The sequence below is a fragment of the Leucopleurus acutus genome (genome assembly GCF_964270905.1).
Source record: "Leucopleurus acutus genome assembly, chromosome: 15".
NCBI lineage: Eukaryota > Metazoa > Chordata > Mammalia > Artiodactyla > Delphinidae > Leucopleurus > Leucopleurus acutus.
This window is the reverse complement of record NC_139157.1, coordinates 8,497,978-8,510,085: the sequence shown is the minus strand read 5'-3', so window position 1 is coordinate 8,510,085 and position 12,108 is coordinate 8,497,978. Positions and strand designations below refer to the sequence as shown.

At 44.5% G+C, this 12,108-nt stretch overlaps 1 protein-coding gene across 1 annotated transcript in view; it reads left to right on the top strand.

Annotated features, from left to right (window-relative positions):
• The window catches only part of FNDC1 (fibronectin type III domain containing 1), a gene marked incomplete at both ends in the record, with an annotated part of 97,052 nt that overhangs the window by 24,807 nt on the left and 60,137 nt on the right, over positions 1-12,108 (top strand). The window contains 3 exons of the mRNA XM_082855863.1: positions 1,414-1,608; positions 3,948-4,034; positions 4,527-4,595. Coding sequence (XP_082711989.1) covers positions 1,414-1,608; positions 3,948-4,034; positions 4,527-4,595 — 351 coding nt within the window. The remainder of the gene's footprint in view (positions 1-1,413; positions 1,609-3,947; positions 4,035-4,526; positions 4,596-12,108) is intronic.

Here is a 12,108-nt window from a genome sequence, read left to right as displayed (position 1 = left end):
GGGTCAGTGAAAATTACGGCAGAGTCGCCATGATTGCTAATTTGAAATATCCAGAAACTCACTAGTGTGCTGTCTTTATTGTCTCCTCAACTCAACATTTCCCCGATGGTGTTAAGCTTCTTGTCTGCGCTTTCTCCCATCTCGGGTTTACAGGACCCTCACCTCTGACATTGCGGAAGGAATGCTTTCTGGGGTCTGGTCCGTGCTCAGCTTCTGACACTGTGTTTTTGTCTCCAAAGTGGACATTCTTCCTCTAGTGTCTCGAAAATTATTATATTCATACTCTATTTTTTCATTCCTTGAACTTCTTTAGTGGGGGTCCCAGGAGTTCTCTCCTTTTATCATTTTTACTCCTGAGGCAGCAGGGTAATTTGGGGAAGAATAAGTGATATATGTTAGAATCAGCCATACTTATTTTGTTCAGAATCTTCATTGGTGTTACAGTCATATACTAACCAATCTATATGTTATCACGAAACACTCCTTTTTCCCTTTCTTCTTCTATGAGAGTCTAAATTCATTTTTCTTAATGTTACTAAGTTTAAATGTTTCTGTGTTTTTAAGATTACTTCCCCCCCACCCCGAGAATGCCTTGCATCATTGAATATTCAGTTTCAGATCCAGATTTGCCCCAGAATTGACTGTTGCGTGAATATTAGCATCTGTTTATGTTATGTTGCATTGCAATATCGGTTACATTATGAGCTGAGATATTTTTTTTGACAAAATATTATGTTTCACTTTGGTTATTTTTGAAAATCAAGAACACTCTTTTGGAACTTCATAACTGGAGATAAAAATGTGCTTCTTCATAATTTGTCCTTCCTCTTCTGGGACAAGATATGGAAACATTTAAATTAGCTACATGCAGGTAAAACCAGCGGGTTACCTCTCTTTCAAGGTGTTGATCTTGGTTTGTTTTCTTTGTGGAAATGAATGATTCTGTTATCTCACTTTGGATACAATGGAAATTCTTCCTGATCATGGGAGTTTTATGTTATTCTTCTCAGAGTTGTTCGAAAGATTGTCCAGTTGTACCATGTAAAATCCTAAGAATTTATTTAATACATGAAAGCTTCTGGAGAATATGTCAAATTACTATTTCATTAATCTTGCACTAGCAAGGCAACATGATCAGGCTGGGGAACGCCTAGAGTTTATTTTGATTTGTTTTACTTTGGGTTTAAATTTACCACCCACAGTTCCCTGAAATACATAAAAGCTTGTAGGTTTGGTATGTCTGTTTTGCTGTCGCACTGTAATGATGTCCAAATGTGATGGTACTTAAAGTCTTCAGGATCAGACAGATTGAGAGTCATTTCCTCTTTCGCTAACCATGTCAGAGAACATTGGAAAAAATTCGTTTTCCCAATCTGCCCTTCCCGTGAGTTGATAGCTGCGCTGTTTGCATAGCTGACCACCCACTGAAGCCAAGGCATGTGAAACTGCTGTCCACTAAAATGGGCCTGAAAGTCACGTGGGACCCACCCAAAGATGCTACCAGTAGACCCGTGGAGCATTACAACATTGCCTATGGGAAGTCACTGAAAAGTCTTAAATACATCAAGGTGAATGCGGAGACACACTCCTTCCTTATTGAGGATGTGGGTAAGTGACACTCTGGTCTTGTTACTGGTCAGAACTAACTGTACACCTACATTCTCCTTCCATTCTCAGGGTGACTATTTGTGGGACAAAAATGGTACCCAGTGGTTCCTCGGGGATGGACAGCCAAGGTCAAGCGGCTGTTAAGCAACAGCCTTCATCTTGCCCATGGGCTTCCCCAACCTGCATTTGAAGTCCAGTACTCCTGGATCTCTCTCCACATTGATGTAGGGAACAATTTTTAGTTTCTGGATGTGCTTTTGGAAAATACATCGACCCTTTTTTATCTTATAGGAACTTGACAACTGGACAAGTCTGTAGCCTGATCTTGAGATTTCTAACTTATAAACCATGTTATAATTAGGGATTACTCAAGTAATATGTCCCTGTAGGGGTGTGTGATGTGTCATGCTTTGCCACATGTGGTTCAAAGATGTAACATTTCTCGCCATTAGATTTGATTCTGGAAGTTTGGGGTATTTAGCATTTTGCCTAAACATATTCTTTTATAAGGGCAGGTGTAGGTGGTTTTGAACTTAGGCTTTGAGCTGCCTCCAGTGGATCCTCTATCTTCTGCTTTTTTGGTCCCACTGGCCTGAAACCCTGTTTATTCTACAGTCATCTCATGGTCCAACCTTAAGATGGATCATAGGAAGTAACAGAATTCAGCACCTGTGACAACCAGGTTCCCCGCCGGCCACGTTAGCATTCTGCTGCCTTCCTTCAGTGGATCAAAACCAGCTCGTGGCTTCTTAGTTTCCTGGTCACCATCCAGTACACTTACTCCTTCTCTACCTCCTGCACTGTGATATTAAGCTTTCTGGGTAGCAGAGCAGAAAGTGCACGGAGGAGAGACAAAGAGGGACAGATTCCTGTCTTCACGGTTCCAGCGAAACCTACGTTTCACCGGATCTGAATCTCCTCCACATCACTAGGGCCCCACAGGGTCCTACTGTGAGGTTAAATGGAGTTTCTATCCCACCAAAGGCACGAGCAGCGTCACATGTGCTCGCTCAACCCTTGTTAGGGTTGCTGCAGAGAAGAAAAACATGCAGAAAGAAAGCCCTAGAACTCACTGCAGACTGAGAGTGTCTCCCCAGCATCTTTCTGATGAGTTAACCGAACAGAATCAGAGACACGCTGATGACATTTCTTTGAAATACGAATAAGCTCAGAGCGAAGAGAGAAAGTGCCTGGCGAAACCTGGTTTTGCTTTTTCTCTGAACCTAGAGCATCTCCCAGTTAGTCCGGCAGGTCGTGCCAAGCCCTCAATGCCACCGGGCCCTGCCGTGGTCAGACAGAAGGCGGACCAGTCTTGAGCATAGCAGGGGTCCCAGATGTGTAGCTGCCCCTGGGCCTCTGGCTTGAGAACTGAAGTTTTGTGAAAGGAACACTCCTCACTTTGAGCAATGCAATTAACGTTATTGCCTTTGACGGAGCTCTTACCTCTCCAACCCTGCATGCCCTCAAGTGCCCACAAGCTTTCATCTCTTCAAGGAATCGGCACCTTCACTTACCTTTCATAAGATAATAATTCATTTGGAGGAAAACCAGCACTACTAGAGTTTTGCTTTTCGAAGCCGCAAGTTCAGGGTACCCTCAATTTGTAACACGGTGTCTAGTTTTCCTTTTGCATCCCAGCAACTTCAGGGTCTCAGCCAAAGAGACCTTCGCTATGTGTCCTTGACCTGTAGATGCACGTCAAAAAATGAAGCCCAATTATTTCACGCTTAGCATATCCAAGATCCCAGGAAACGTTTTTCTAGATTTTTGTTGAAATAGTCAAAGACAGCATGTACACATAGTAAGGGAAATATTTTATTATGAAAAGAGGAACATTCCATGCAGCTTTATTTATTGCATAAATAAAGATTTCCCATGAAGATTTCCCATGCACTAAATTTTATGAGTTACACTGAAATTTTCTCACTATTTTTTGGAGGTTGCCATTTGGAGTTTCCATTGGGAAATATTCTTCGTACTTACTAACACTGTGGGTTAAACCAGTTATCTAGTGGACAGTGCATGCCTGTTTCCTACATTGATTTCACATTAAAAAAACGCAAAAGCTTTTCTTGTTGACTGTTCATGCATCCAGGTTTATTACACATGTCATGTACTTTGTATTAAATAAATTTTGTGTTCTTTTGGTCAGATGTGCTTCAGTTGCCTGGGATGAATGTCAGTGATTTTGATTAAAGAAAAGAGAGAAAGCTATAGTTAGACTGGTCACTTAATTCAGATTTTTATATTTGGTTATAACTGGTATAAGGAAGACGGTGACTTAAATTGTCATTCTTGGAGATTTGAAACGGTGGCTTGATATAAACCATATGTTTCAGAGCCGGGGGTAGTGTACTTTGTGCTGGTTACTGCAGAAAACAACAGTGGAGTGAGCCGTCCAGTTTACAGAGCTGAAAGCCTGCCTGGTAAGTCTTATCTAGAATCGGAGGCTGTATTTTTGTGACTTAGATTGGGAGAGTCTTTGCTTCATCAGGTCAATACAAATCTAGAATCATTAAAGAGTTCCCAAACAAGAAATTTTTAGACTTGTATGGCAAGCTGAAAGATTGAAAACTAGGAGAGATTTATCCCTTCTTTTAAAATAATTTTGATGTAGGTTATTAGCGTATTGTCTTAAATTTCAGAGTACTCATTAGAGTAAACTATGTATAAAAGACCAAAAATGTGTGTTGTCCATACAGGTTAGGGGCCTAGTCACTCGTATGGCCTGAGCAGATCCTTTGGAAGATTGTTCTTTGGAACATGTTTTGGATTGTTCTTTGGAACATGTTTCCAAAGATTGTTCTTTGGAAAATGTTCTTCCATTTCCATTGAAATATGCGTTTAGGGATGCACTGAAATGTGGACAATACAACAGTCCTCCTTTCTAACGATCAAGTTACATTTTCCTAATTTAGGAGGTGAATGGATCAAGATTGATGGTTTTCCCATTAAGGGTCCAGGACCATTTAATGAAACCGTCACAGGTACTATTTGCTCATTCGGTTCATGTCTTCACCGAAGCACCATCTCAAAAGAGGGCTGTGCTTCTGTCACACACACATGTGCTCACAAACCTTCATCCGGTCCCCATCGCTAAACTAACACACATGCCGCACGGTTTTGGTCGATCTGCTCTGCACCGGATGGACCAGACTGCAGCCAGTCTGCAGTCTGCACTCCTCACTGCTCTTTCATGTTCTGGTGTGGGGGCATGTCTTCGTCTACATCTGGGGATGCTGTTGCGCTGTTAACAGGCAAATATGGTGGTTGAGATGGAGTCCTGGCCCGATGAGGATATTTGCACCTCTTCTACCTGTGGATGCAGAAATGAATGGGGCCCACCAAACAGTGGCCTTGATTGGCTGACATGCTGCATCAAGGCTTTCTCTCTTTTCTTATCCGTGGGATATTTTGTGATACGTTAGATAATCTGCCTTCCATCTCGGCTCCATATTTGTATATATGTGTGTTTTATCATTTGGATGTTGATGTTGTCTGGCCATATTGTTTTACTTGTTGAGAGACGTGTTGACATTTCCTGTGTGCTTCATGAATATATTTGATTCATGGTTAAACAATAATGCAAAACGAAAGCAGTTATTTCAGAGTGTGGTTGGGTGATATCCCAAAGGCAGTGTGGCAAGGAACAGTGTTTTTAAATACATCGATCTGGTATTGTTGTTGAGAGGAAGGTGAGTATGTGGAAACCAATGACCCTAATCTGCTTCTCAGGTCAGATTTGATGGGTGTAGGCAGTTTTCAAAGTCCGCTTTAGACAAAAAGAGAGTGGAAGAACAAAACAACCAGAAAAGGAAACTGGATTTCTAGGAAAGGTGATATGTTCTTGTTTAAATACGTTGGATGTGAGGGGATGTAGTGGCGATGTCTTATAGGTGATTGGAGATGAGGGCCTGAAAATTGGAAGAGAGAAGCAAGAGGTAGGTATGGGTTTAGGAGTCAAGCTGTAGAGGGAGAACTAAAGCAGGGAGAGTGATGAGTGGGTGAGAATTAGGAGAGACAAGAGTAGAAGCCAAGGATCAAACCTTGGAAGACATTGACAGTACAAGAGTCAAGAAGGTAGTAGTACACCTAGAAAATGTGCAAAATAGGAAAGGATGTTTATTTCAGAGGTTGTCTTCCCCTAAAGATACACGTGTAAACATTCACAGGCACACATAAACCTTTTACTGACAGATGTACTGTGCCTTGTATTTGAATTTTATACTTTGTATTTTAAATAACCATTTTATTTTTATCACCTTCCTGATAGAGTTTTCTGAATGGCAGTTTTAGAACAAGTAATTTCCTTACTTTTTCTTAAGTAGTTAATTTCTTATGCCTTCTTTAATAGAAACAGGTGTGTGTGTGAGAGTGGGTGTGTGTGTCCTTTCTGAGTAAGCACATGTGACAGAAACCCTGGGAACTGGGAACCACAGGCAATCATGCCCCAGCTCACTCTTGGTTTTATGGACTGTGAGATCCTTTAACCTGTCTCTGCAGGAGCCTCTGTAGGCCCTAGTTGCCAAAGAACGCTCTGCTGTAATACATAACACTGTATTTGCCATACATGATGTTAATAAAGATGCTGGAAGAAATTGCTAGCCAAAACCTTTTGCAGTATATGATATAAAGCAGAACTTAAAAAAAATGCATATACAGAATGCATAGACTTGGTTACAGTGCTCCAGAAAAGAATTACATTTCATTGTTAATGAAAAAAATAATAATTTATGGGAAATTATCAATAAGGGATCAACATGCATCTGTACCTTTTTTAATATGGCCTGGGAAATATGCTATGCTATTTTTCTGAGGAAATTGTTAATATATGATAATCCTGTTAAACAAAAGAAGTACTATTCTGAATTCCAGGTATCTTCATGCAAAGGAAGGGATCTGTCCTAGAAACGCAGACATTAGCATCTGCACCTGGTGTGAGGCCCCAGGGGTTGGCTCTAGTGCTTTGATCAGTAATACCTCACGTTCTTCCGGTGTTTATTTGAAACCAGAGGAAAATCCGTTCTTTTATTCTGCTGGAAACAGTGGTTTCAGTTCAGATTTCAGAAGGCCTCCTTTGCTGGCTGGAATCTATCTTCCCCTCATGGTCTTTACTTAAAAACAGGACTTTAATTATTTAATTCATTCATTCAGGGCCTGCGGCTTTCCAGGCAGAGTTCTGGGTGCAAAAGACGCCACAGTGAATAAGATAGACAAGGGCCTTAATGGCCTTAATGAAGACTGCGTTCTAGTGGGAAAGAAAGACAGTAAACCTGTAAGCAAAAAGTAACGCATACAACCTGTATGAGTTTGGTAGGGATGCCATAGCAAAACATCGCTGACTGGTTACCTTAAACAATAGATATTTATCTTCTCACAGTTCCAGAGTCTGGAAGTCCAAGATTAAGGTGTCAGCAGATTTGACTTCTCCTCATGTGTCAGCGGATTTGTCTCTCTTTGGCTTATCTTCCCTCTGCGGACATGCATCCTTGGTATCTTTGTCCAAATTTCTGCTCCTTCTAAGGACACCAGTCAGATGGGATTAGGGCCACCTGAGTAATAACCTCATTTTAACTTGATCACTTCTTAATAGGCCCAGTCTCCAAACGCAGTCACATTCTGAGGTAACTAGGGTTTAGGTCTTAAACATAAAAATTTGGGGGGTGGGGAGACACAAAATTTAGCCTGTGGCAGAATCATAGATTCTTTGAAAAACCAACAGCACTGTGAAATAGGACAAGCAGGGTGGCGGAGCCTGGGGGGTGCCAGTAAGATGGCTGAGAGCCTATGGGGACTGTCTGAGAAGCCCCAAGAGGGGAGGAAAAGCGCGCAGGGAGTCCGGGAGGTGGGCTGGACCTGAGTGGTTCCCAGATGGTCACTCAAGCAAACGTGGACACTCTCAGCACTCAGAAGATGATAGGACCAGGCAAAAATGCAACTCTAGGGCAGAAGTTTAGACTTCCTCTTCGGGTAGCTCATCTCATATCTTTCTGTTAGAAAGTGTTCTTAGTATGTAAATGTAAAGTCTCTCCTGTTGAGTTGCAAACCCATCTGCCTTTGTTTTGTCCCAGGGAAGAGATGCTGCAAGTCCCTTCACTTATTGGAATCCTATTATTTAGTTTTCCTGCAGACTTTTCTGAAGTTGTTTTAGCTTTCTTCCTGTGACGGGATCTGGGTAATCTGCTCTGTGCAGAACCAGGCACTGGGAGTCAAAATGAGGACCACGGTCCACCTCCTTCTCCAGCCAGCCTGGGGCCTCAGAGGACAATTCATCTGCTCTCACTAGCTCTTCAGCTGGGAAATTTTAGCTCTCAGTAGGATCACATGTATTTTTAATAATGTTATGGTTTTCTAACAACCTAGTCCTTTGTGCTTTCCTTAAGCTATGGTGCCCAAACTAGACATAAAATAAAAGTCAGATTGATGCCTCATATTTTCTTTACATTATACTTAGTTCATGAAGCTTACTTTTTTTTTTTTTTTTTTACAGTTAAATTATAGCTCAGACTCAAGTTCAGCACAGAGTTCACAATTCTCTCAGGCCATTTTTCAACCAACACTGGCATGATACGCGTGGTCCAGCCATTACTTTCCTTATCACAGTCACCCCCTGATCCCCGGGTTGCTCCCTGAATCCAGATAGCTTGAGGGCACTTAGCTTATTGTGCGCCTTGCCACACCTATGTCCTGGACTGCATCCACCTCCGTGACAATGGTCCCTTTGATAGTCTCACTCCTGTCACTTAAGATGAAGTTGCTCCCCTCCACAATCTAGAATCATGAAATTCCCCATCATCTCACTTCTTCAGTGCCCTCATGTCAGAAGCTTGTTTCAGATCCAATCAGGCTTTGGGTCTGTAGACCCTTCCCCTTTCCAGAGTCCAGAAGCCGTCTCCTGGCTCCTTTCTTGCTTAGTTTATCTGGGTCCCCAGCATTTCAGCCGCACTCGTGTCAGCATGGCCATATGCCAGACACCCCCCAGCTCTCTGGTTTTCCCTCCTGCGTGCTAACTGCTGAGCCTTGTGGGAGAAATAAAGAGCTAAGCTGATATGCATTGTGACAGCTTCTTATAGCTGGGTTTCTAACTTCATCTGGGCCCTCGGCTCTGCTCGGCAATGATTTGTCCTTACTCAGTTTCCTTTCTTTCTCCCACGGTGGCTGGTCCAAAATATGGCCACTTTCTTCAGGCTCCTTACCCCACCTGCCTTCCTATCACTTCTAGCAAGTAACCTTGTTTCCTGCCTCCCTGGGAAGTAAAGGTCATCAGGGTGACATCTCTTGTCTTCCCCCTCTTGACTTCTAAGCCTTCACGGCTCCCTTCCCTCCTCCTGGCTCTGAGGAAAGTTTGCTGTTCTCTTTCAGGCTGACTTGAGACACGGACAGCTTCTTTGCAAGCGTGGTTAGACCCGAGGGCTGTTCTGGGGTCGCATTCAACTTTGGAGCCTCCCCTCCCCCATAGGAGCTGGCTCAAAAGCTGATTGGAACAGGTGTCAAATTATTTGACGCTGAAACAGTGAAACTATGAAACCCCGAAAACCAAAGCTTGGCCTCTCTTCCCTTTCTTCCCTGGCACTCCTTTCATAGGAAATGTCTGTGGACATATCAGGAGGGCATGCCCCGAGCATGCGTTTTGGTCTTTTCTATCAATAGTTCATCAAAATGAGCACCCATCTCCAGGTACATTTTCTTGCTAGTTTGTTTATATAGATGTGACTGATGTGGAATTTGAAAATTCTAACCCATTGTCTTGAGATGGGCTCCTTCCCTAATCTCTTAACTTAGAGCATAATTAACCCATCAAACCGTAATCGTCTCCACTGCCCACTGTTGCAGCCCAGACTCAGGCTTAGCCAACAGTGAGAGCTGACCTTCTGAGCCCCTCAGACATACAACGATGGGGCTCCCCAGGAAGGCTCCAGGCTCTGTTCTAAGAAGCTTCTCAGGTTCTAAGCTTCCTTCTAAGGTTCTAGGGTTCCTTTCAGCTTTGAAATGTCATGAATTAATGACACTAAGGCACTTTGAATGAGTGATCCTAAGCTTTGCAAGCAGTTGGGAAGCGTTCCTGAGAAATGGCTGTTTCCCTTAGTCTCCACCCTACTTGGAGTGTCTTAGGTCAGCAAATCCAGGAAGCGTATTAGCCAAGGAAGAAACACTGCATTATAGTTTCTGGGTGTTGGGGTGGTGACTGAATGCACAAGGGTGCCCAGGATAAAGAACTGTCTCCAGTGATACGCTGGAAGTGGCACCCTCCCCTTCTCTGGCTGCAAATGGCAGGCATTCTGCTAAGTGAGCCAAGGAGACGGTCGTGGTCACTCACTTAAACTGATGTGTGTGTGTGTATGACTCTGGGAGAGAGTAGCCTGGGTGGTGCAGCAATAGGCGAACCACAGACAGCACTGCCGCCCTGGGCGGTCGTCAGATAATCCTGGAGCCAGATCCCGGGGCTGCTGAGTGTTGGACTTGAGCTTTAAGTGTAGCCCAGTTCAAACTTTTTAATTATGAATCAAAGACTGTCCTCTTTGCACGCACTGGTTTCAATTTAACAATTCTTTGGCCCACAGGGAATTAATACTGTCTGTGACATTATATTTTCAGTAGCTCTCTCATGCAATTATTAGTGTTTTTTTAAGTGTGCAATGCACAGGGCAGACCTGGTTTGTGGTTCCTGGTCTGGGTGGTGAGCTTTTCTGGGGCAGGGCAAAATGATTTACTCATCTTTGTATCTCCAGAGCCTGGGCCAAGCGCACAGTATGTACTCAAGACATGTTTGTTGAGTGAAATGAATTTGGAGGCTGCGTCTTCTCCACACTTGTGCTCTGGAGGACGTGCAGTGTGTCAGGAGGTCGGGCACCCCCGTCCCGTTTAGCTGCTGGCTCTGGGGCTGGCCCCGGGCAGGCCACTTTGTCGTCACTTTGCGGTGCTGTCATTAGTCAGAGATCCTAGTTCTTTGCCCCCCCGTTTCTTGGCGGGGCCTGGGGGAAGGATGGCGTTGAATGCATTTGGAGATTGGAGCTCCTCAGGCCTGGCTGCTCTGTGAAGACACGGTCAGATCCACCTGCTGCGGGGTTACCTCTCTCCACGTTCATCCTGGGGCTCAGGTCTCTATGTGAGGGCCTGTTTCAAAGCTGCCTCTCACATCAGAATGCGGTTAGACTTCACCAACCTTAGAGGTTGTTCTTTAATCATAAAAAGTAGGCAGTAGAGGCTTGTGTGCAGAGCTGTTGAACGTCATTTAGCCAGACGTTCTTGGGTGGGAACTCGGGAGTCTCAGCGCAAACAAGAATGCCATGGGAAGGACTCAGCGCCGGCCAGCTGCCCGGAAGAGGCAGCAGTGGTGAGCAGCCTTCCAGGACAGCAGGGCTGAAACCCACATTTTGCGGTGTTTCATCTCCATGTCTACACTGATGAGTGTAAATATCTGTGCACAGATTTTCCCTTCGGTGAACTGTTAGGAAACGAGCGACTGTGAGAGAGGCCCTTTCCTCCCATGGACGGGCGCGTATTTCAGAGGCTGGTGAGTGGCTGCTTCGAGTGGGTGGGGCAGGGGCTGTGGACAGCTGGGGAGATGAACTGTCCCCACTGTCCCCACGTGTGTGGCCTTGAATGGAATGTCGGCCGTCCTTGCCGTCGAGTCTTAGAGGAACCTGCAGTACTTAATAAACCTACCGGCCCGATAAGGCCAGCATCTTGGGGGCTGGATGCCACTTTCTGACTGCGTATCTGTCACCGGCTTTTCTTTCGACGTCTGAGTGAAAAAGAGGGTGGGGGGGGCAGTGATGTCACTGAAGAGGGTTGCAGCTTCTCATACAGGCTCCCTGCAAAGGAAGCTGTCCGTCCTGAAGGAAAGCACTTTCTTTTCTCAGTTGTCAACCTATTCATATATTGTAACGGGATCTTTCATTTGCATGTTGGAGAGCGCTAAAAATTGAAATAATGAATAGGAAAAAGGTCTTTCACACCCAGGAAACAACTGCATTGCTGAGTATCCTACTCCCAAAAGAAACAAATGCAGAAGAGCTTTAGACGAAAACAAACCAAACCAGAAAAAAGCTTTGAATAATTTTTCTTAGGATTTTTAACACCCTTTCCTCTTAGCTTACATCGACCAGCAGGCTCTGTGTCCTCTGTGAGTTGAGGAAACGCCAGGTGTCCACATTTCAGCCGTTAAGGAGCTCAGGAGAGGATGATTGCCTCCTTTGCTTTCTGTGGCCCTCTTGAGTCCTCAGGAAGTGTGGCTGAGAACTGAAGCACCACCAGATGGGCCCAGCAGATGCTTCTAATGATGTGTTTTCACATCCTTCGTGGAGGAAGCTTTGCAGCGGGTCACCTGCAGGAGGTCCCCGTCCTTCCTTCCACCCTGAGTCAGGTGAGGCTGGGCCAGGGATGGGGAGTGAGTGAGCTGGGCCCAGGCAGGTGGCTGAGCACGTCGGCAACTGTGTCACTGTTCCAGGCTTGTAGTTGAGCCACTGCCCTGAGTAGGACGCAGAGACCTCAGCTCTG